A 25557-nucleotide genomic window follows, 5' to 3' on the forward strand; every position below is an offset into this window, starting at 1 on the left:
TCTTGTGAGCCCTGAGTGCACGCGGTGACTTGGTCTCCTGCAAAACAGAGTAAAATTCGGCTTCTCGTCCATATTTATGATGTTAGTTGGTGTAATTGCAAACATTTATAATTATTGTAATACTAAGCTAATTTTCATACAATTGGTGCATATTTACTAACTTTTGGCCGCAATATCTAGATAAGGTTGCATAAATAACTTGTATTTCTACAAGTTATCAGTGCGCTTGAAGATTGCGATCGCAAGGCATGCGATCGAAAGAAGTTTCTAAAAAGAGGTGGCCGCATAAAGACTGCGCATCAAAGTGACAGCATAATAAATCATGATGCGACGAAAAGCTGATGACGGTTGAATCCGAATTTAGTTGACAAGCCGTTGAAGCCACACTGTAGCAAGTACACTCAACTTTCGGTGACCATAAATGGGCACATCAGAGCAGAAGATTTAATGGCCGCCCACCATTGCAATCATTAGAGAGAAAGGCTACTTCACCTTGAGCTCTATATCATATACAAGTTAGAGAGTCGTTAGTCCGTTCACAGACATACTCATACTTAGAGGACGGGGATGAGCTAGGAGACGAAGAAGTTAAGAGATCATTCTCGGAAAGATCGAGAGACTGCCAAAAAGCGCTACAAGGGAGAGAGGGTCAACACTTGCGAGAGTAAGAATATTCATCTGAATAGAGTTGGAGTGAAAAAGACGGTGTAAAAGGCCACGAGAAGCAAGACATCGCTTACCGGGCTTCTTATCTCTAAATTCCATTGTTATTTTGTATTCAACACTTTATTTATAGAAAACGGAAATCTCATTTCAATCTATGTTCAATCTCTCCACATTTTGCACGAGTAGCTAAATTTCCAAATAGGTTGAGAAGTACTTAGATAGCATGACCTAAGATTTACATTTTATACAATCATCTTGTCTTCTGTATGCATCATTCACCCTTTAGAGATACTTGAGAGAGTAGTTTAAAGATATAATCTATACTTGAGAGAGTCAGAGTAGAATCTAGGCTTAAGATAGTCAGATTAGAACTGCATAAGCAAGAAATAGAAACTTAGACATAAGTTCTATCGCTATTTACACATCGCATGCACCTTAGAAATAGGATATGATTGTATGCGGTCACCTTGTCTTATGTGTGCAACATTCATCATCGCATAAATAAGAATAGAGGCTTAGACATAAGTCCTATCGACTTTTTTGTATATATCGTATGCGTCCTAGAAATAGGAAGTATGGCATTTGTATTGAGAGATGACGTGCTATTGTTTGTGTGTAGCATGATGGTATAACTTGTACAAATCTTAGGAAGTGTTAGCTAAACCCCTTCTCAACCAGTTCATCGCATACTCATTGTAACTCTTGATTTCATCAACTCTTCGTTCGTAACTCTGTCGCATAGGAAATATTCTTAACCAAAACACCATACAACTTATTTGTTTTCACCACCGCAAGAGAATCAAAGTAACTGTCGCATATTTACTCAGTAGTCCCTGTGTTCGACCCTAGACTTACCAGGAAACCTAGTGAGCCTTATACTTGGGTCTTATTAGGAAAACTTGCATGTTAAACGCATAACACATGACCGCAAACTCACACCATAAACGCATCACAATTCACAATGCATCACTCATAAATTTAGCCAATTATATCATATATAATGGAACTTCCTCTTGTCAATTTGAGCATTTCAAATTAACCCAATCATTGATTCTCAAATTTATCCAAGCTACCTAGGGGACCTAATGAACCTATGGCTCGAAACTTCAACGGTCCTTGAATAGCTGACTACATTTTTTAGCCACGAGATCCACAACCCGTCAACTGTTAGGCATTCCACTAAAGACCAACAGCTGAACTCTTCTTACCACAGATATATTTCTGTGTCCATTGGATATAACAATCATGAGTACGATGATCCTTCAAAGATGCTCGTAAGTACAGTTGGGCCAAATTCCGTTTTGACCCTGTAGTTACATCTCACTCCTTAAGTACCACTGATTCCTCTAATGAACAATACAACATAGTCCAACTATGTGTGAACACCTCTTGGGCCAAGAGAAGGTTTGTGGCACCACATTGTTCAAGCCTCGGAATAAGCCCTCAAAGGAGCTATCTATCCACTTACCCCTACATCGGGAAATGAGTGAATTCTATCTTGTGTAGCTGAGTTCCCAACTCCCAAATCAGATATATCCCCAAAATGGTAGGTTTGAATCAATGACCTGGCCACTCGCACCCATACAAATCAAAGGACCACCCTCCATGGTAGGAGTTCCCAACTCACTCAGGATTGAGGTCATGTTACCTATGGTCATCCTAGTAAAGTGAAGTCTCTGTCATGAACGGTGTTATATAACGAGACGTTAACACTTCGTGGTCCGGTCTTATACAAACATTTTGTATAAGACGCCTCTGCTCGCATGTCTCAACACGAATGATCAGGATCAGACAATCTGTGACAAGTCACAACACTTGTGACCATTCCACAAAGCGGGCCGCATCTGTAGCATTACCAGGATAAGGTTTCCCTCCTATATCCATATACTACAAACCATTTTGGTTATCACTCAAGATATGATCCACTTGTATGTTATCACATACATGCTTCAGTCACATACAGATAACCAGAGATTTTATGTTTGGTTTGTGGTAAAGCAAATAAAATAAGCAACTGAGCAAAATACAAGATGTTAAGTAAATATCATATATTATACTACACAAGCGTTCATACAAACTGTTTACAAACTACAGGACCCGAAACTTTAGGGCATCAACCCCAACAAGATATAGTATCCCAACTCTAAACACCTGGTACACCTCAGCATAATGGTGTATCAGAAAGAAGAAATCGAACTTTTTTGGACATGGTTCGGTCTATGATGAGTTACACTTCCTTACCTGACTGATTTTGGGGTTATTTAGTAGAGACTGCAACGTATATTCAGAATTGTGTTCCATCCAAGAGTGTTGCAAGAACACCTTTGGAGTTATGGAATGATCTTAAAGTTAGTTTACATCATTTCAAAATTTGTGGTTGCCCAGCATACGTGCTTGAGGATAATCCTAAGAAATTGGAACCATGTTCAAGATTATGCCTATTTGTAAGCTAGCCCAAAGGAACGAGAGGTGGTCTTTTCTTTTATCCAAAAGAAAAAAAAGGTGTTTGTATCGACAAACGCTACTTTTTTGGAAGAAACCCAAATAAGGGAACACAAGCCACGTAGCAAAATTGTGTTAAATGAAAATTTCCAAGAAACTACTGAATCTTCAACAAGAGTTGTTGAAAAACCCATTACCTCAACAAGAATTTTTAAAGTAGGATCATCTAGTAGGTCAAATCTACCTCAAGTGTTGAGGGAACCTCGACGTTCTGGGAGGGTTTCGACACCCCCTGTTTGCTATATGGGTTTAACAGAAATCCTAGCTATGGTAGTTGATGGTAAAGTTGAGGATTCATTTTCTTACAAGAAGGCAATGAAGAATGCTAACAGAGATGATTGGATCAAAGTGATGGATCTCGAAATGGAGTCAATGTACTTCAATTCAGTATGGGATCTTGTAGATCAACCTGATGGGGTTAAACCTATAGGTTACGAATGGATCTACAAGAGGAAACGGGGTGCTAATGGGAAGGTACAAATGTTCAAGGCTAGATTAGTGGCAAAGGGTTATACCCAGGTTAAGGGAGTCAACTATGAGGAGACTTTCTCACCTATTGCCATGCTTAAATCTATCCCTCCTATCCATTGCCCCATATTATGACTATGAGATTTGGCAGATGAATGTCAAGACTGCCTTTCTGATTGGCAATCTTAAGGAGACCATTTACGTGGTTCAGCCCGAGGGATTCATAGTCCAAGGTCAAGAGCAAAAGGTTAGCAAGCTTAATCGGTCCATTTATGGACTGAAAGAAGCATCTCAATCTTGGAACATAAGGTTTGATACTACGATCAAATCTTATGGCTTTGATCAAAATGTTGATGAGCCTTGTGTTTACAAGAGAATCATCAACAGTTCAGTAGTTTTTTTAGTATTATATGTAGATGATATCCTACTAATTGGGAATGATGTAGGTTTACTTATTGAGGTTAAAATCTGGCTAGCGACCCAAAATAGCCTCATCCAAAATAGCCAAAGTCCATACCTCCCGAATTCTTATCTAGAGAATACAGAGGTTTCCATCATGATGGTGTTTTTATCAGTTCGAGGGATTTTCATTTAAAGATTGGTCTTCAAAGGTAAGGGTTTCTAAACCCATTTTTCTCTTCTGTATTTTTTCTTTAAGCATGTTATGATTATCAATTAGATGCATAATCTTCTGTTTGTTTGCTGTAAAATTCATAATTCTATAAATTTTGAATTTGGGTCCGATCCTGTTTTTTGCTCAAGGGGCTTCAATGGTTTCTTCATTTGGTATTAGAGCGAGCTTTTTTAAGCCCATAATTTTCAAAATTTTGGGAATTATTTTACAATTTTCTGGTCGAATCTTGCATTGTGTAAATTTCATTTGATGAATGTTTGAGAATGTGGATGTTTAACATTGTTGGATGTTTCAGGGGGTTGGTATTTTAGTTTATTTCTTTCGTTTTACAAAATTGATTTGTAAGGGTCCATATTTTGGGACAATTAAATGCAATCGAGTTTGTAAATTTAAGTCCTTGAGTTGTTCATGAATTTTTCGGTACCAATCTGGAGAAAATGAGATAGAATTCGGTGGAGAAACAATGGAGAACATGTATGTACAGTAGAGACTATACCGCAGCATCACACCGCTGTGCCCCAGCGTTGTAACATTGCGATGAAGAACAACGTTATGTTCTTTCCGTAGAGTTGCAACATTGGGTACAACATTTCAATGCTCCAAGAAGGAAAGAACAAACTTGTTCTTGTCCAGTTTGGTTTGTGGCTCGTTTGGTTCGCTTGTGGTTCAATCAGTTCGAGTGGTTCGGGTCTAGTTCGAAGGCTTGATGGTTTGGTTTGAGTGGTTCAATGCTCGGTTCACTTGTTTTGAACCAGTTGATTATTTATTTATATAATAGTTAGATTTTTTATTAATTTAATTAATATGAGTGTTGTATTAATTTAATTAATTGTTTAAGTGTCTAATCCCAGTTCAATAATTTTTTTTTATCAATTATGCATTTGATGTATGATTATTATTTAAATATATGTGTCATATTGTATGTCATATAATATTAAATCCCACCATAGGTTATGCATTTAATTTCATGTATCATTTATATTATAAGTGTTATAATATATATAATTGCATGATTTCATTTTGTAGCATGCTCATGCATCATATAGTATAAATGTTATAATATATGCATGCATGTATTAATAACATATAGATGCATCAATTATATTATAAGAGTTATAATATAGGGTATGCATATATGTTTGGATGTATGTTATTATTAATTTCATTACTTTAGTATATAAATGTTGTGTCTGTTAGTAATGAAATGAAATTGCATGAAGCATGTCACCACGTTAGGGTAATTTATAATTGTTATATTATTACCTAAGTATGCTTTCACATGCAATGTATGGTTTTAATTAATTTCATTTTTTGTATAAAATTTATAATTAAATGAAGTTAGAATTCAAATCAATATTTCAGCATTGCATGCAATCCTTAGGTTAAAATCATTTTTTAAATTGTTTTAAAATATGATTTATATAGACCTAAGATCATTTTTCTAATGAGATTAGAAATTTATGTTTAATCTTTTAATCAATTTAATAGGATTAAATTGATTCTTAATTAAAAGATTAAATTTGTAACAAATGTAACTATAAGGGACCTTTTGTCTAAGGCTAGTTTTGTCTAGGCTAGGGTATTTAAGTTGATGAAAACATAGCATCCATACCTGGGAACTTACCTGAAAATGTGAATTAGATAGAATTTTTACAAGCATGAAATTATTAGTTAACCTTTGTTAAAGTGTTTAATTAACTTTAATCAAAATTGTTTAACTATCCAAAACAAGTGTTGTTTCTGGACAAATTAAACAATCACTTAGTTAAAATCAATAGTCGGATTTTCCTAAGTTAATTAACCTTAGGGAAAATGCTCAGTGGGAGGAAAATAGGGTATATGATACTTTATTTTATCCTCTTCACGTTTTCACCCTAAAAGTTTCCACCGTGAGATCTATACTCGGCCTCGAGGCACCTTGAGTATCCCCCTACAGATGGTGCTTGTATGGATTAATATCAAAGTGAATGGAATGATTGTTTACAGTAAGTGGGAGCTGGACGTGGGACAACACATCCTTCTGTCTCTCACTTAGTTTGAAGTATAGTCTCATATACGACCTCGTGGCACCTTGGGTGTCTCCCTACGGATGGCATTTTTGCATGACGCTTTATTCAAACTCTAGAAATGGACAAGGGTTACTTTAATTTTTGTTTCAATCAGCTTTCCCCTACGGTTGGCTTATTGGGGTGAAACTCTAAAATCTTGTAGCTTAAACATGTATGCAAAGACATATGGGTGGATCATGTTTAAGTGATAACCTAAATGGTCTATAATAGATGGATAAGACTGGATACCTCATCCTAGTGACACTATGAGTACGGCTCGCTTTGTAGATATTACAATTGTTGTAAAGTGCTACAAATGATCTAAATTTGATTATTCATGTGGAGACATGTGCGTAACAATATTCTATACAAAGGAGTTTGTATAAGATTGGACCATGAAATGTTTAGTCTTATTATATAATGCCGTTCATAATAGAGACTTATATTTCACTAGGATGACCATAAGTAACATGACCTAAATCCTGAGAGAGTTGTGAACTCTTACCTATAAAGGTGGTCCTTTGATTTGTATGAGTGAGAGTGGCCAGACTGCCAACTCAACAAGCCTACCATTTTCGGATTCGTCTGATTGGGGAGCTGGGAACACAGCTACACAAGAAGAAATTCACTCATTCCCCGACATCGTGGTAAGTAGATAAATCACTCCCTATAGGGCTGATTTTGGGGCTTGAACAATGTGAGCCACACCCTCTCCTGGCCCGAGAGAGGTTTGGTCATAGCTGGACTATGATTTATTGTTTATTAGAGGGATCAGTAGTACTCAAGGAGTTAGATGTAACTATAGAGACAAAATGGTAATTTCGACCCGCTGTACTTATGAGCTATTTGTGAAAGGTCATCGTGCCGATTGGTTATATCCAATGGACGCAGAAATATATCTGTAGTGCAAAGAGTATAGCCGTCGGTCTTTAATGAAGTATCTGACAGTTAACGGATGGTGAATATTTTAATTAAGGAGTTTAATTAATTATTCACGTATCGTTGAAGCTTCAAGCTACAGGTCCATGAGATCTCCTCTGTAGCTCAATGGTAATTAATGAGAATCAATTTTTAGATTAAATTGAATTGTTCAAATTTACTGAGGGAATTAATTATACATGATATAATTAATTTAATCTAATTATATATGATATAATTACATGAATGTATTTGATACATTATAATATAAAGTTTATTTGAGAGAAAATAAGTATTTGAATATGATCCAAATATTTATTATGTGAATTAGATTCATATAATTAAATTTAATATAATTTGAATTTATATTAAATTTCATTGTTGAGAGAATTATACTATAGGTTATATTGCATTGGATACTATATTAAACTATAGGTTATATGTTATATTTGATATTACATATAGTTTAATATATATTATATGATAAAGTGGTTGTCATATAAATATATATTAAAGTTTTTATTTAAATTAATTTTATTTATTTTTATTTTTTAAAATAATTTTAGGGACGGAGTTGTAACTCCCGCCCTCCTTTTCTCTCTACAACGTGATAATGGGAGGGGTGGAACGGATTCTTCGTCTTCTTCCTTTTTTTGCTTTACAGAAACGTTCTGAGATTTTTCTCATCTTCTTTTCCTCTCTACTCTCTCAATTCCCTCATCCAAAATAGTCAGAGCCCACACTTCCTAGATTCTCATCCACAGAGGTTTCCATCATGGTGGTGTTCCTATCAGTTCGAGGGATAATCATTTGAAGATTGGTCTTCAAAGGTAAGAATTTCTAAACTCATTTTTCTCTTTTGTATTTTTTCTTTAAGCATGTTGTAATTATCAATTAGATGCATAATTTTCTGTTTGCTAGTTGTAAAATCCATAATTCTGTAAATCTTGGTTTTGGGTCCGATCCCCTTTTTCGCTCAAGGCCCTTCAATGGTTCCTTCACAGACAACAATTAGATGCAAACAGGCATTTTTAACTATCGGGACACTTTGGTCATCTGACTATTTCAATTGTGTTGGGCTTGTTATTTTGCCATTTTCTACAAAATCCATATATGGAGACTATGAACTTAATTTCATTATTCTTTTTTGACAGCTTTGCAAATACCCTTTCTAAATGGGTTGTATTTCATATTAAATCATTCCCTTTTAAATACATTCTATTTTGTCCTAAAATTGTAAGAAAATTTGTATTTGTCTATTAAAAATATTTATGCATGTCTAACGTCTCTCTAATTATTACCTCACTAGCTTTCTCTATCTAAAATTTTTATGATGTTTATTTTTATTTTATACCATTTTTTTAAAAAAGTGCATTTTTCTTTTTTTCTTTTCCCTAACATTTTATCTTTTCAATGGTTTTTAACTCTTTTATTTCCTTCAATTAACTTTTTCCCTCTAATTTTTTCATCACTTACTTAACTTTGTATTTTTAAAATTTTTTCTCTTACTCCTGAGTTTTTTTCAAGTATATAATCAAACATTTTATAATAAGGGGTGAAAAATCACATTTAACAAATAAATTGTCCAACCCTCACTTCAATGTTGGAAAATCTCTTTTAACAAATCAATCGTACTATAATCACTATTTTTAACTAAAGTGAGCTTAGGTTAGTCGTATTAACATACACATTCATAGAGATTAGAGGTTCGATCTCTCGACCTGTAATTGTTGCAAAAAAAAAAAAAAAAAAACCACTATTTTTAGAACTCCTCAGAAACATGAGAAAATGGTATGGGTGAGCCATTTTAGAGGTCCAAAATGAAAAATGCCCAACTTTTTTAAAATCTAATATTTTTTACCTATTGCTAACATCATTTTTCAATTAATTTTACTAATCTACCCATATTTATTTTTCTCTCTTCCTCATCACCATTTTGCATCTTCTTTCGTTCTTTCTTTCTTTTTTCTTATTCTCTCTCGTTCTTCCTCTTCTTCTAAGTTTTCTTCTCTTTTTTTTCTTCTTCTCTCTCATTCTTATTTTTCTCCTCCTCTTCCTTCGGCGAGCACTCAAATTCGTTCTTCTCTCTTGTCCTTCGTTCTTCTTCTAATCTTCTTGGGCAAGTGAAATTATGCTAGATCCGACAATGTTACAGAATGAGACGGATGCTGAAAAGCGAGAGGGAGGAGAGTGAGATAGAAGAAAGCAAGACAGAAAATAAAAAGACAAAAGAGAGCAAGAGAGAGGAGTGCGAGATTGAGAAAAGGGAAGATATGAGAGCGATCTGTAAGAGAGCGAAGATAGAGGAGAACGAGAAATCCAAAGAGCGAGACAAAGGAAATCGAGAGTGCGAGATTGGTCATTACGCATTCATCGAGTTGGACCTAATCCTCCTATCTTGTAAAGGTTTGTCAAGATCAATTCCTTTTACTAGAACCTTTTTTAGATCTGTCTTTGCGTTCTAACCCTAATACGAGAGGACTGGGTTGGGCCAACCTATGGTGCACTAGTTCTTATGCCAATAGTAGCATCGGACAACTAAGTTGGTATGGAAGAACTGTTGTACCATAGGAAATCCTTCTCTATACAAAAATGTTAAGCAAGTTTAACAATTTCTGGACCGAACAATGGTGACTGATAGTTACAGTAACAAAAAGTTGTTCTGTCTATTGGTTGAGATAGTCTCATTTCAGTCAAGGGGCACCTGACTACCTTACGGTGACTTTTGTCCTATCTCACTAAGGCATCATTTCAAAATAGATGTCGCTTAGGGTACATCAGATTATTTTTCTAAAATTGATTGATTTTTCTAAGTGGTTTAATGCAAATATACTAATATAAATAATTTGTATGGTTTCAGCAAATTAATTCATAATGACTTCCACAACTCTTAATTTACTCGCCACTAACAAACTATCAGGCCATAATTACACAACTTGGAAAAACACAATCAACACTATCTTGATCATCAATGGCCTCTGGTTTTTCCTAATAGAGGACTGTCCTCCCATTCCAGCTCCAAATGCTACTTGAAAAGTTTGAGAACCATACGAGCGATGGACATGGACAAACAAAAAGGCCCGAGCATACATCTTAGCAAGCCTTTCTGAAGTCTTGGCCATGAAGCATAAGCCCATGCTCACGACCCATGAGAACATGGAGTCCCTGAAGGGAATGTTCAAACAACTGTCTACACAGCTTAGGCACGACGCTTTCAAATTCATCTTCAATGTTCATATGCAAGAAGGGGCATCTGTTAGAGAACATGTTATCAACATGTTGGTCCACTTCAACATGGTAGAGATGAATGGAGTTCGTCATCGACGAAGCCAGTCAGGTTAGCTTCATCTTGGAAACTTTACATGAAAGTTTCCTACAGTTTCGTAACAATGCTATTATGAACAGGATTGACTACAACCTGACCACCTTGCTCAACAGCTACAAACCTTTCAATCCTTAATGAAAACCAAGGAATAGAAGAGTAAGGCAAATGTTGCTTCATCCTCTCAGAAGTTCTTCATAGGTTGAACCTCTTGGACGAAGTCTGTGTCTTCTTCTTTCAAAACCAAAAAGTGGAAGAAGAAGAAAGGTTGAAACGGGAAAGTTAATGCACCAACTGCTGCCCAAAAGGGTAAAAAGGCCAAGGTTGCAAAGGGAATTTGTTTCTATTGCAACCATGAAGTGTTGGGGTTGATGCCTTAAACTCTTGTAGGGTCCAGTAATTTGTAAACACTTGTATGAATAAACACTTGTGATGTAATAATATAAGATATTTTCTTCACTGCTTTCGATGAAACATGAGATGTTTTATTAGCATTTACCACAAACCAATAAACTAAAATCCCTGGTTGTCGTTGTAACTTAAGCATGTATGTGGAGACATACAAATGGATCATAACTTATGTGATAACCAAAATGGTCTGTAGTATATGGATATAGGAGGTAAACCTTATCCTGGTGAGATTACAGATGCGACTTACTTTTTAGATAGTTACAAGTGTTGTGATGTGCTACATATGGTCTGATCCTGATCATTCATATAGAGACATGCGAGCGGGAGTGTCGTATACAAAGGAGTTTGTATAAGACCAAACCACGAAGTGTTTAGTCTCGTTATATAACGTCATTCATGATAGAGACTTCACTTCAATAGGATTATCATAGATAACATGACCTTAATCCCGAGTGAGTTGGGAACTACTGCCTTTGAGGGCAGTCCTTTGATTTTGATGGGTGCGCGTGGCCAAATTGCCGACTCAAACCTACCACTTTGGGGATTCATCTGATTGGGGAGCTGGGAACTCAGCTACACAGGATGGAGTTCACTTCTTCCCCAAAGTAAGGGCAAGTAGATAGATTACTCCCTTAAAGGCTGATTCTGGGGCTTGAACGATGTGGCGTCACACACCTTCTCAAGGCTCGAGAGGTGTCCACTCATAGTAAGATTATGATGTATTGTTAATTAGAGGGATCAATGGTACTTAAGGAGTTAGATGTAACTACAAGAGAAAAACGGTAAATTGGCCTAGTTGTACTTACGAACATCTGTGAAGGGTTATCATACTATTGACTGGTTATATCCAATGGACACAGAAATATATCTATAGTGAGAAGAGTGCAGTTGTTGATCTTTAGTAGAGTGCCCGACAGTTAATGGATGGTGGATCTCGTGACTAAAGAGTTTAGTTATTCACGTACAATTGGAGCTTCAAGCTATAGATCCATAAGGTCCCCTGGTAGCTCAATGGATTCAAGTTATGAATCAGTTTTTTTCTTTTTACTTTGTCAATTTGAAGTGTTCAAATTGACAAGATGGAGTTTGATTATATATGATATGATTAAACTGGTTCAATTATATATGATATAGTTGACATGATGTATGAGATACATTAATTGGAGGAAATGATATAAATATGATTTATATCAAGTAAAGGAGAAAAGGACTATGGTTTAAATGTTGCATATGATGTGATATTCAAACTACAGGTTATAAATAAAATATGATAAGTTAGTTATTATATTTATTTACAATTAAAACAATTATGAGATAATTATTGATAATTTCTCCTTAACCATGTGTGAAAGTAGGAGGTTTTATTCAGTTTTCATAACTGAAGGATAAAATGAAAAATGTTTTCATTTTGGAAGAGAATTGTTGAATGGCTTCATTTAAGTGCACTGCCTATCATTTAGCTCACGGGAGACTACACGATAGCTTTAAGGGTTTGTCTAAATGATCGTGTACATGCGCCATTTTCTAAACGATCGTGTAGCTTTTTACTAAATGATCGCGTGGCAAGCGAGCTTCACTAAACGATCGTGTAAACGATCACACCTGATTTCCTAACGATCGTGTACCTATTGAAATTTTACTAAACTATCAAGCACAAAGTCTATACGATAGACACTACTCTTCCACTTGCTTGGTTGTTGAGTTTGATCGTTGTTTCCTCCAAATATCTACCAAATCTTTGTGACGATCGCATCTCCTCTGTGTACTATCTCTCGGATGAGATGGTACTTTCTTTCAATATGTCACACCCCGCCCCAAACTACCTTCCGAGCCTGGGAAAGGGCACGACTGCAGCAGTTATCAACCCTTTTGTTGACACTTACTGCCTAATAACTCTTGCAAAAATAACTCTAATACCAATGAACAAATTCAACAACCAACTGGTTAAGTCAAGGAGGTAAACAACAACTAATTAAGTAGACCCATTTTATTATAACAATATAATGTTTATACAACCCTAAGACTTAACAACAAAGTCTACAACAATAACTGTAAAACCCCAGAAGTGTAACTATGGCATGTGGTAGACTTTGACCTTAGCAGCACTCTGGAACTCCTCGCCTTTTGTTACCTGGGAAGAAAACATGAAATGACAGAATGAGCTTCACAAAGCTCAGTGAGTGGTAAGCAACTTCTAGAGTCTATTTCAACTCATAAACACAAGCATATCATAGATACGAGGTCACATTCAAACCTCAGCCTTGAATGAGTCTGTTCTCAACTCTATCTATGCGCACGATAGATAACTAAACTGATAACTACTTAGAATGAGTATGTTGTCTACCTACACACACGGTAGATAGATAACTATTACTAAATACAACGCTTACTCTTTACGTTTCCACTGTCTCCTATGTGCACTTCCCTACTCATGGACTCAAAAGCTAGGCCCATCGACCCTCTGACCATCCCATATGAGGATCCTCCCATAGGCTCAGGAACTAGACTTCTCAATCCCTTGACCATCCTGTGAGGTTTTGCTTTCGAGCTCCGTAACTAGGTCTATTGACCCCCTAACCATCCCGATCATATAATCTCATTCTCATGCTAGATACTCATTCATAACTTAAGTATATACAAATTACTCTAAAAGATATGTTTAAGACTTAAAGAAAGTACCACTCACCTTGGTCGTTTAGGAACTTTTCTCTCTAGAAGTTCCTTGATCTTCCCGGGCTCCCCTTTTGAACCCTAAATTTCAGATTCAATTTAAAACTCAGACTACTCATAGTTCTATGACTTATCTCGAGTTCTTTCCTTCTACAAATATGCTCGAAAATGTCTCATAAATGTCTCATAAATCTTACCTCAAAATATTAGCTCATAACTCTTCGTGGTTTGACCGAAATCTTCAAAATATCAAGACTGGCCTAGCTTACCTGACAGCTCGACCCCTCTGTCTTTTCCTCATTCTCCAGCCCGATTCCTTGGAGCTTCTTCACTGGAAGCCCTACCCTGAAAACTAGACTCTTCTAGATTTCATATGCCTTTGAAATCACTCCAAACGCACGAGTATTCTGGGAGAACTCCTCTTCCCAAGTTGATGCTGCTTTCAGACTTCACTGTCTACTGCGTCCCCCTTGAAGCTTTATGATCAACGCATGGATTTGCTATCAACGCAATGTTTACTTAGCTTTCCCATCTTCTTAATGTCTTTGAATTGTGATCTGAAAAGAAGCCCTTGGCCCTATTTATAGGCATCCAAAAGCTCTCCAAGGTCGACACCTCCTACTTGGCCGCATGTCCAAGTGTTTCTTCCTCACACTATCAACGCAATCTTGCATCAACGTAACCCAAGGTGTCTTGCTCCCCTTTTACCAACGCATAGCTCTCAACTTTGCATGTCTTTTTATGCATCCATTTCATTTTCTTAAGGCTTAAGATTTCTTCCCAACAAGCCACATGTTAGGATGACGACCTTGCATGCATCTATCAACTCTCATATGCATTAATCACAAATGCGCCCATCCATTGCCGCAACCTACCTATGTCCGGACACCATTAACCGGCGCATGCATCTACAAACCCTTGGATGACCAACGCATAGCACATCATCAACGCATAGTGCATCGCCAATGCATAGTATTGCACTGCCGCATCCATCGCGTCCATCGCTGCTTACCATCGCATAACACTACTGCATCCATCGCGTCCATCACATCCAACGCATCCATCATCCAACGCATCCATCATCCAACGCATTGCATCCAACGTCTAGCATCCTTGGATGCGCAACTTGAGGCTGTCGCATGCATTGTCCAACCTCTTCAAGACATTTGCTGCTGCACACACTACTAACCTCCCAAATAACCTCTCAAAGTCTAATGGTCAACGCATGGCACACACTAACGCATTGTTAAATACTTAGTCATTTTTCTCCTTGACTTCCAACGCATGGTTACTCTTGGCAATGCCTCTTGCCAATACTTCGGCCAATCATGCATCCAACCTTACAAACGCATGGTTGCCTTCAACTTATGTGTTAATGTCTCCTAACTCTTAATGCATGGGTCCTTTTGACCTTACACTTAGCCACATTTCATCAATTAAAGCTTAACTCAAAACTACTAAAGGAAAATCTATTCAACACTTAGAAATTTCCTTTACTTCAACATAGGATTTAACTTTCACTTAGTTAATTCCTTTTAACACCTGCTTAAGTAGGAATGATGGAAATCTGGGTTTCACATAATATATTTTCCACGTTTATGACTCCTTGGTTCTTTTGAGTTGGCTACAACACCACTCACAATACAACGTGATAGGCAGGTGCATATCTAGAACTACTTCCAAATCATCCAAAAATTTGCGTAGCCATACTGCTTCTTTAGCAGCTTCACATGCAGCCACGTATTCTACTTCCATTGTGGAGTCAGCGATACAACTTTGCTTAATGCTTCTCCAAAATATAGCTCCTCCATTAAGAGTGAAAATTGATCCTAAAGTAAATTTCCTGGAATCTACGTCAGTCTGGAAATCAGAATCAGTGTATCTTGTAAGGATCAAATCCTTAGGTCCATACACAAGCATATAGTCACTCGTTCTCCTTAGATACTTAAGGATGTTTTTTTACAGCAGTCTAATGATTGTGTCCTGGATTGGATTGGAACCTGCTGATGATTCCTCCAAAGCATATGCCAGGGCGTGTACACAACATTGCGTACATCAAACTCCCAACTACATATGCGTATGGAATTCTTGTCATTTCCTCAACATCTTGAGGTGTCTTAGGACATTGTTCCTTTGACAAATGAATTCCATGTCTAAAAAGGTAACATACCCTTTTTGGAATTTTGAATATTATATCTTGACAACATCTTGTCAATATAAGATGCCTGAGATAGTGCTAATGTCCTATTCTTTCGATTTCGAAAGATTTGTATTCCTAGAACATACTGAGCATCACCCAAATCTTTCATTTGGAACTGTGTTGCTAACCAACTCTTTAAGTCAGCAAGAAAACATGTCTAATTCCCAATGAACAAGATATCATCAACATAAAGAACTAAGAATGCTATAGTCTTATTGACTATCTTCTTGTACACACGAGGTTCGTCGACATTCTTTTTAAAGCCATAATATTTAATCGCAGTGTAAAACTTTATATTCCAGGATCTGGATGCTTGTTTCAATCCATAAATGGATCGATTAAGCTTACAAACTTTCTGTTCTTGTCCTTTTCCAATGAACCCTTCTGGTTGAGACATAAAAACACTTTCATCAAGATAGCCATTGAAAAAAACTTTCTTGACATCCATTTGTCATATCTCAAAGTCATAATATGTGGTAATGGAAAGAAGTATTTTTATTGACTTTATCATGGCAACAGGAGAAAAAGTTTCTTCATAATGAACTTCTTCTCTTTGAGTAAAACCTTTTGTCACGAGTCTGGCTTTGTAAGTCTGTACCTTGCCAATTTGGTCTGGTTTCCTCTTGTAGATCCATTTGCAACCTATAGGTAACCCCATGTGGATGATCTACAAGTTCCCAGACAGAGTTGAAGTACATAGACTCCATTTCATCGTCCATGGCTTTTATCCATTGTTCCCTGTGAACATCTTCCATTGCCTTCTTAAAGGTTAATGGATTCTTTAAACCATCATTCAATATGATGTTTTGAGTTTCTGTTAAACCCATATAGCGTTCAGGTTGTTGAATAACCCTCCCACTATGTTGAGGCATCCTTAACTCCTGGGATGGACATGATGGGACAACAATAGTTGTTGATGGACCAGCTTGATCAATAACTCTTGTTGATGTATCTGTAGTATCTTTAGACATTCCTTGCAATATTAATTTACTGTGAGGTAGATGATTTTTAATATCATCTTCTTCCAAGAACGTAGCATTTGTCGATACAAATACTTTATCTTCTTGGAGATCATAAGACAATCATTCTTTTGTCTCTTTTGGGTACCCTACAAATAGAGATAATTTCGAACGTGATTCCAATTTCTTAGGATTTTGTACTAACAAATGTGATGGACAACCCCAGATACGAAAACGACGTAAACTAGTTTTGCATCCTTTCTATAATTCATACAGTGTTTCCGAAACACTTTTTGATGGAACAACATATAGAATAAATACTGCAGTCTGCACTGCATACCCCTAAAAGAATTAGGGTAACTGAGCATAACTCACCATAGATTGAACCATGTCCAACAAGGTTCGATTTCTCTTTTCTGTAACATCGTTTTGTTGTGGTGTTCCAAGTGCTTTGAGCTGGTATTGAATTCCATGATCTACTAGATAGTTTTGGAATTGTAAATCCATATACTCGCAACCTCGATCAGATCGAAGTGTTTTAATTCTTTTACTTAACATTTTTTTTGTCTCAGTCTTAAATTCTTTGAACTTTTCAAGAGTTTCAGACTTATGACTTATTAAGTAAATATAGTCATATCTAGAGTAATCATCAATAAAACAGATGAAATATTGATAGCCTCCTTGTGATTTTATATTCCTCGGACCACATAGGTCTAAATGTATAAGTTTGAGAGGCTCTTTGGCACGAAGACCTTTGTCAGAAAAAGATCTTTTTGTCATTTTTCCCTCAAGACATGACTCACATGGAGTCTATACGATCACACCTGATTTCCTAAACGATCGTGTACCTGCTGAAATTTTACTAAACTTTCAAGCACAAAGTCTATACGATAGACACTACTCTTCCACTTGCTTGGTCGTTGAGTTCGATCGTTGTTTCCTCCAAACCTCTACTAAATCCAACAAAGCCCACACCTCCTGGATTCTCACTCGAATACCAAGGTTACTAAGTGGTGGTGTCTGAGCGGTTACTTGTTCGTGGAGAAGATTGTTCGTGATTGACCAGACGACTGGGTAGACAATCGTAGAGATAGCGAGAGGTTGTTGTTCCAAACTCCACGAGAGCAAGAGAAAGTCAGAAGAAAAGTTCTTCAAAGGTAAGTCTCTCGTTCTCTTTTTATTTATTTATGAAGGCATGTCGTAATCTGTTCTGAAATGCATAACTAGTTTGTATGTTTGTGAATGCTTATAATTCTATCACAATGAAATTAGAACGATCTTGCTTCCGCTCATAGGTTCTCTTTGATAAGAGTTTCTTCATGAGGGACATTGGAAGAGAAACTGTTCCAAATACTTGGCAAAAAAGACGAAGGCCAAGCAAGGTAAATATGATTTACTTGTTTTGGAGACCTATTTAGTGGAGAATGATGATTCAACCTAGATAATTGATTTGGGCGCCAATAACCATGTTTGTTCTTCATTTTAGGGAATTAGTTCCTCGCGATAACTGGAAGCTGTGGAGATAACGATGCGAGTTCGAACTGGGCATATTGTCTCAGCTGTGGCGATGGGAGGACTTCAGCTGACTTTATAGAGTAAATATATTTTACTTGAAAATATATATATATTGCTTCTGGTTTGATGAGGAACTTAATTTCTGTAAATTTTTTATTAGAACAATATTATTGTCTTCAATCTCTGTAAATAAAGTGTTTATTTCAAAGAAAGGTATAATAATCTTTCTGCTAAGTTGGAAAACAATCTTTATGTACTAAGATCATTAGCAACTAAAGCCGCCCTTAACACTAAAATGTTTAAAACTGCAGTAACTCAAAATAAAAGACTTAGAATTTCTCCCAAGGAAATTTTCCAACATTAGCACCTAAGATTCGAATACATCAATCTCAATAGGATTGAGAGATTGGTAAAGAATGGACTTCTAAGTGAGTTAGAAAAAAACTCTTTACCTGTTTGTCAGTCATGTCTTGAAGGAAAAATGACTAAAAAAATTTTTACTAGAAAAGATCATAGGGCCAAAGAACCCTTGGAGCTTGTACATTCATACCTCTGTGGTTCGATTAATGTAAAAGCAAGAGGAGGCTTTGAATATTTCATCACCTTTACTGATGATTATTCAAAGTATGGGTATGTTTATTTAATGCAACATAAGTTTGAATCCTATTAAAAGTTCAAAGAGTTTAAGGTCGAAGTTAAAAATGCATTAAATAAAACAATTAAGACATTTGATCAAATCGAATGGAGAGTTTTTGGATCTTACATTCCAGAACTATTTGATAGAGCATGGAATAGTATCCTAATTCTCAGCATCCAGTACACCTCAGCAGAATAGTGTATCAGAAAGGAGAAATCGATCCCTGATGGACATGGTTTGGTCTATGATGAGTTACAGTTCCTTACCTGATTCGTTTTGGGGTTTTGCAGTACAGACCGCAGGTATATTTTGAACCGTGTTCCATCCAAGAGTGTTACGAGAACAAGTTTGGAGTTATGGAATGACTGTAAAGCTAGTTTACGTCATTTCAAAATTTGGGGTTTCCTAACACATATGCTTGAGGAAAATCCTATGAAATTGGAACCTTGTTAAAAATTGTGTCTATTTGTAGGCTACCTCAAAGACATGAGAGGTGGTTACTTCTTTGACCCTAAGGAAAATAAAGTGTTTGTGTCGACAAACGCTACTTTTCTAGAAGAATACCATATAAGGGAGCACAAGCCCCACAGTGAAATAGTATTGAATGAACTTTCCAAGGAATCCACTAAACCTTCAACAAGAGTTGTTGAAGAACCCAATACTTCAACAAAAGTTGTTGAAGTTAGATCATCTAGTAGGTCAAATCCACCTCAAGTGTTGAGGGAGCCTCAACGTAGTGGGAGGGTTGCGAACCTGCCTGTCCGTTATATAGGTTGAATAGAAATCCTTGCTATGGTAGTTGATGGAGATGCTGAGGGTCCATTGTTTTACAAGAAGGCAATGGAGGATGTTAACAAAGATTAATAAATTTGATCTCAAATTGGAGTTTACGTACTTCAATTCAGTTCGGGATCTTTTAGATAAACCTGATGAGGTAAAACCTATAGGATCTACAAGAGGAAACGAGGTGTTGATGGGAAGGTGCAAACCTTTAAGGCTAGAATTGTGACAAAGGGTTACACCTAGATTGAGGGAGTTGACTATGAGGAGACTTTCTCACCTATTACCATGTTAAAGTCTATCCAGATTCTCAGTCCATTGCCTCATATTATGACTATAAGATCTGGCAAATGGAAGTCAAGACTACCTTTCTGAATGACAATTTTGAGGAGACCATTTATATGCAACAACTTGAGGGATCACTACAAGAATTTTTGGCCTTATTATTGGTTGAAAAAAATGAAATCAGATGTATAATGTTGATTAAAAAAAAAATTGATCTTTAATGTCGGTTTTAAACTGACATTGAAGATGGGCTACAATGTCGGTTTAAAACCATTCAGAGATTCTTCTAATTTTATTTAGGGAATCAGATTGTGATGAAAATTTAGTTTATTCTACTATAGAAAGCAAATAAATGGTAACATTGGGCAAAACTAGACAAATACATGTCTTATGACAATGACTTCACTAATAGATTAACTAAATTAATTGTTTTAACCATTAGAAGGATTAAATGCTAACTATATACCTAGAAGTTTTTAATCCAGGTAAACTCTCTCGAGCTCAACCCTTTCTAATACCTAACAATTAATTCACTTTCATGCAATTAATTAATTGGATACAACATTAACTTTCTTAATCATCCATCTTTATAATCTCCTATTACTTTTGTGCATAATTGATTAACAATTTAGTGTGCTAGATCTGACCTAATGTCTTCTTTCACTACTACAAAATGTGCATTACTTGATGCTTGCAATTTTTAATTACTTGAGAATAATGTCAAGAAATAAGTAATTATTACCAAAAATGTCAAGAATAAAATAAGGGAGGTTCGAGATTTATTTAAAAAATTTCTCTTGCTGACACAATACTTTATATATAAAGAAAGTTCAAGTTTAAACTTTTTTCTTGTCAGTTTTAAAATGTCAAGTGATAACACTACAACAAATTCCTTTAAAAAAATTTAGGGATTTCTTATATGTTTTACTCTCAGCCGCCCCTAGACGTCCTCTCTTTCCTTTCTCGATTTCAGTCTCTCCCTCGCACATCTCTTTTAGTTTATCCCTCTTCCTCTCATATATATCTCATGCCCGCTCTCATCTCTGATTTTCATCATCTTCGTTCAGGTCCCACACATCAGGAACCTTCACTCCCCTTCGTTCAATGCCTTCATTACAACGTCGTCTGAGCAATGTTCCAGCACTGCAACGCCCTCTTTTATCGCAATTGAAGTAGATTTAGCGTCATTGAAGTAGATCCAGCGCTGTTACGGACATTGTTGAAGTAGATCCAACATCGTTATGTAGGTCTAGCACATTTTTCTATTTGGAGGAAATGGAATCGTGATCGTCCAAGGAATCCAAAAGCAATTGTGTTTCAAATTACTACCGTTGAATTTTAATTCAGGTTTGTCGTCATTTGCAACCGTTTCAAAATAGGTAATTTCTAATAGTACAATTTAAAAAAAAGAAAAAAGAAAAACAAGCTTGACCAACAAAGTATCGAGTGTTAATTAAGTTTTCATTTTTTTGGACATCAGTAAAAAATTACATTTGACAAGTAAAAACTGTCAAGTTATGAAAATCTTGATCCATAATAAATGTCAAGAATTTAGATATTTAACCATTAAAAGTAAGTCAACAAATCCCATATACTTGACAGTTATAACATTTACAGCTTGACACTTTTAGCTAGTAAAAGAATATTTCTCTTGTTCTTGACACAGGATTACTTGACATTTTTAAAACGTCAAGTACACTGATACTTGACTGCAAAAAAATATCAAGTAATACAGTTTTCGTAGTAGCGTCTGTCAAGCAAGACACTAAGTAAAGAGCATTTAAATAGTGATCAATTGTTAAAAGCAATAAACACAATCACGTTAAAATAGTTTATGCACTAATCCAAACGAAGAAACAATCATAATAATTTTCACAATCCAAAACGAAATATAAAAACCTAAGAACACAACTCAGTCACTCATGGCTATAGTACAACTATTGATAATTCTTAATGTTCTAAATGTAGAGAATAAAGAGGAGTTAAAGCGGGAAAGAAATGCAAGTTGGGCTCTTGACCGTCATCCTCAAGCTCGGTATTGTCATTCAATGATCTTCTCTTTCATAAAATTCTTTAAAGCTTTAAACCATTATCTCTGCTCAAGATTTAGCTCCTGGTGGAGAGGCTTGACGAACTATAAAAGAAGCCTAAAACTAGCCTTTCCAACATTTAACGAACTATAAACTAGGCTAAAACTCTTGAGAACTAAAACATACAGGCAACATCAAAGATTATGTGAAGCAATTGCGGGACTTATGTTGGACATACGCGACATGCCCAAGAAAGACAAAGTTTTCTATTTTGTCGAAGGGTTGAAACCATGGGCAAAAACAAAGTTGTATGAACAGAGAGTACAAGATCTCTCCTTTGCCTATATGGCAGCGAACTATACGACCTCAATATGGACTCTCAAGACGTGAAAAAGCAACCAAATTCCTCAAATGGAAGAAATGGAAATAGTCGTTCAGGTCCTCTTAGACTTGGGGGAGGAAACAATAACACAGGTGGGGATTGTAGACCCTTCAAACAACAATTTGGGAACAATTGGTAGGGGTCGCCATAGCAGTATAAAACCTATAATCGTCCATCGTGTTGCTACATTTGTAGAGGACAACATAGAGTAGGTGAATGCCTAAATTTATCGCCTTTAATGCCTTCCAAGCCACCCTAGCCTCAGGCTCGAAAGACAAGTCTCAAAAGACCAAGCTTGTACTCGAGCAGGTCGAAGAGCGTGACAATCTCAGGATGGGAGCATTGAAATTCTTGTCCACTCTCCAGAAGAAGATGAGAGAGACAAAGGAACCGTTGGAAAGAGGATTCATATATGTGGATGCATAGGTCAACTAAAGATCGGGCAAGATTACCATGGTCGACTCTGGGGCAATCCACAACTTCATGATTGAAACAGAGGCCCATCGTCTGAACCTATCCTGGGAAAAGGACGCTGAGAAAATAAAACCCATGAACTCTACAGCCCTGTCCATTAAGGGGATAACAAAGAAAATGCTAGTGAAATTGGGGGATTGCAAAGGCCTTACCGGCTTCGTAATTATTAAGATCGATGATTTTGAAATGGTGTTGGGGATGGAATTCTTACATGAACACAAATTTATACCAATGCCCCTCGCCAAGTGCTTAGTAATTACTGGGTCTATGCCCACTGTAGTTCAAGCTAACATCAAACAATCGAATGGGATAAGAATGATTTTAGCACTTCAACTAAAAAGGGGCCTTGCCCATGATGAGCCCACGTTCATGGCCATCCCGATTGAATCCGTCAAAGCTGTGGAAGAGAATATCGCTCAAGACATCCTGTATGTCATGGAAAACTATCGTGATGTCATGCTGGATAGTTTGCCCAAATTCTTGCCTCCACGGAGGGGGATCGACCATGAAGTTGAATTGTTACCAGGGGCGAAGCCATCCACCAAGAACACGTATCGTATGGCTCTACTAGAATTGGCCAAACTCCAAACGAAATTACATTAGTTGTTGAGCATAGGGTTTATCAGCCAAAGCTTCTTATGGGGCCCTGGTGTTGTTCCAAAAGAAGAAGGATGGAAGCCTTTGGCTTTTCATTGACTTTCGAGCTTTAAACAAGCTCATTGTTCGTAATAAGTACCCCTACCCATTATCACACACTTATTTGACCATCTCCATGGCACAAAATATTTCTTGAAATTAGACCTCCGGTAGGGGTACTACCAGGTTCAGATTGCCGAAGGATATGAAGTAAAGATGACCTGTGTAACAAGGTATGAGGCCTTCGAATTTCTTGTGATGCCCTTTGGCCTCATCATCGTCTCGACAAAATTTTTTACACTAATGAATCAGGTGTTTCACGAATACCTCAACAAATCTGTCGCATTATATCTAGACAATATCATAGCCTATAATGCATCAATGGAAGATTACTAATGCCATCTCCAACTAGTCTTCCAAATGTTTAAGAAGAACTAACTATGCGTAAAGAGAGAGAAGTGCTCCTTTGCCCAAGAATGTATAAACTTTCTTGGTCACATGATCGAGTGTGGTCGAATTGGCATGGAAGAGGGCAAAGTGGCTGCTATATGAGATTGGAAGGTGCCAACATCTGTGACGGAGCTACATTCCTTCCCCTGACTAGCCAATTGCTATATGTGGCTCGTAGAAGGATTTTCTATAAAGGTAGGGACTTTGACCGAGTTGTTGAAAAAGGATAAACATTAGAGTTCGACTCTGAATCTCAAGCCACCTTAGAAGGCTTGAAGAAAGTGATGGTTGAAGGGCTAGTCCTCGAGATTTCCGACATGACCAAACCTTTTGAAGTTGAGAAAAATGCTTCTGTTTTGCGTTGGGTGGTGTTCTCCTTCAAGACGGACACCCCATCACTTATGAGAGCAAAAAACTGAATGATATGGAAAGAAGATATGCAGCCTCTGAAAAGGAAAAGTTAGAAGTAGTGAATTGCCTGAGGGTCTAGAGACAATATCTCTTAGGAGCCAAATTCGTTGTCAACCAGCCAAAATTGTCGTTAAAGCAGTCATGATGGCAAAAATGTTCGGCAGAATTTGATTTCAAGTTTAAGCATAGATCGAAAAAATGCAACCAAGCAGTAGACGCTCTTAGTTGGAAGAGAAAATATGTGGCCCTGTGCATGTTTGCGCATATGGAAGCAAACACATTGAGTGGAACTATGTGTGAAACTATCAATGCACGCTTGACAAATGACACATTGACTTAAGCCATTATGTAATTAGCCAAAGAAGGGAAGACGCGCTAGTTTTAAGTCGAAGACGATTTACTCTATACCAAGTGTAATCGCCTTTACGTTCCCTGATCCGGTGAGTTCTGAAGATTGCTAATGAAAGAGTGTTATGACATGCCTTAGATAGGACACAATGGTTGGCAGAGGACCTATGCGCTGTTAAAACAAGGTTACTATTGGTCGAGTCTCCAAGACAATGTCAAACAATTCATCAAGACTTTCCTTGTCTTCCAGCAAGATAAGTCGAAAGAGCGAAATTAGCAAGTCTGCCGGAGCCTCTACCTGTGTCCTCTAAACCGTGGGAGAGTGTATCCATTAGACTTCATCACCCATCTACCCAAAGGTTGGGGAGTTTAAATCAATCCTTGTTATTATCGATTGGTTCTTAAAATATGCCACATTTATCCCAACGTCGAAGATATGTACGATCGTGATGTCTACCCAATTGTTCTTCAATCACACGTGAAATTATGGGGTGTTCCACTGAGCATCGTTAGTGATTGTGAAGGGAGATTTACTAGAACCTTTCGGATGAAATTGTTTAAGATATTGCAATCTACATTGAATATTTCTTCCAGTTATCATCGTTAAACAGACGACCAGACTGAATGCTTTATAGCATGCTTGAAGAATATTTGCATCACTTTATCAACGTAAAACAAAAGAACTGAGTTTAATTGTTAAGTGTTGCTCAATTCAACTTTAACGGTCGGCAAAGCTCCTCAATTGGAAAGACGCCCTTCGAGGTAGTATGTGGCAAATAGCCACTCATGCCACACTTAGTGGACCATCTTT

The 25557-nt window shown here is 36.8% G+C and overlaps 1 protein-coding gene across 1 annotated transcript; it reads left to right on the forward strand.

Annotated features, from left to right (window-relative positions):
• The first annotated feature begins 22880 nt into the window (after window positions 1–22880).
• LOC150033371 (uncharacterized) lies at window positions 22881–23504 on the forward strand. Its single transcript, XM_090306388.1, has one exon. It carries the CDS (start codon window positions 22881–22883, stop codon window positions 23502–23504), a length of 624 nt encoding a protein of 207 aa, XP_090162514.1.
• Window positions 23505–25557: the final 2053 nt, after the last annotated feature.

This window comes from Benincasa hispida, chromosome 10, assembly GCF_027475165.1.
Source record: "Benincasa hispida cultivar pf3 chromosome 10, pf3_genome.v1.1, whole genome shotgun sequence".
Classification (NCBI taxonomy): Eukaryota; Viridiplantae; Streptophyta; class Magnoliopsida; order Cucurbitales; family Cucurbitaceae; genus Benincasa; species Benincasa hispida.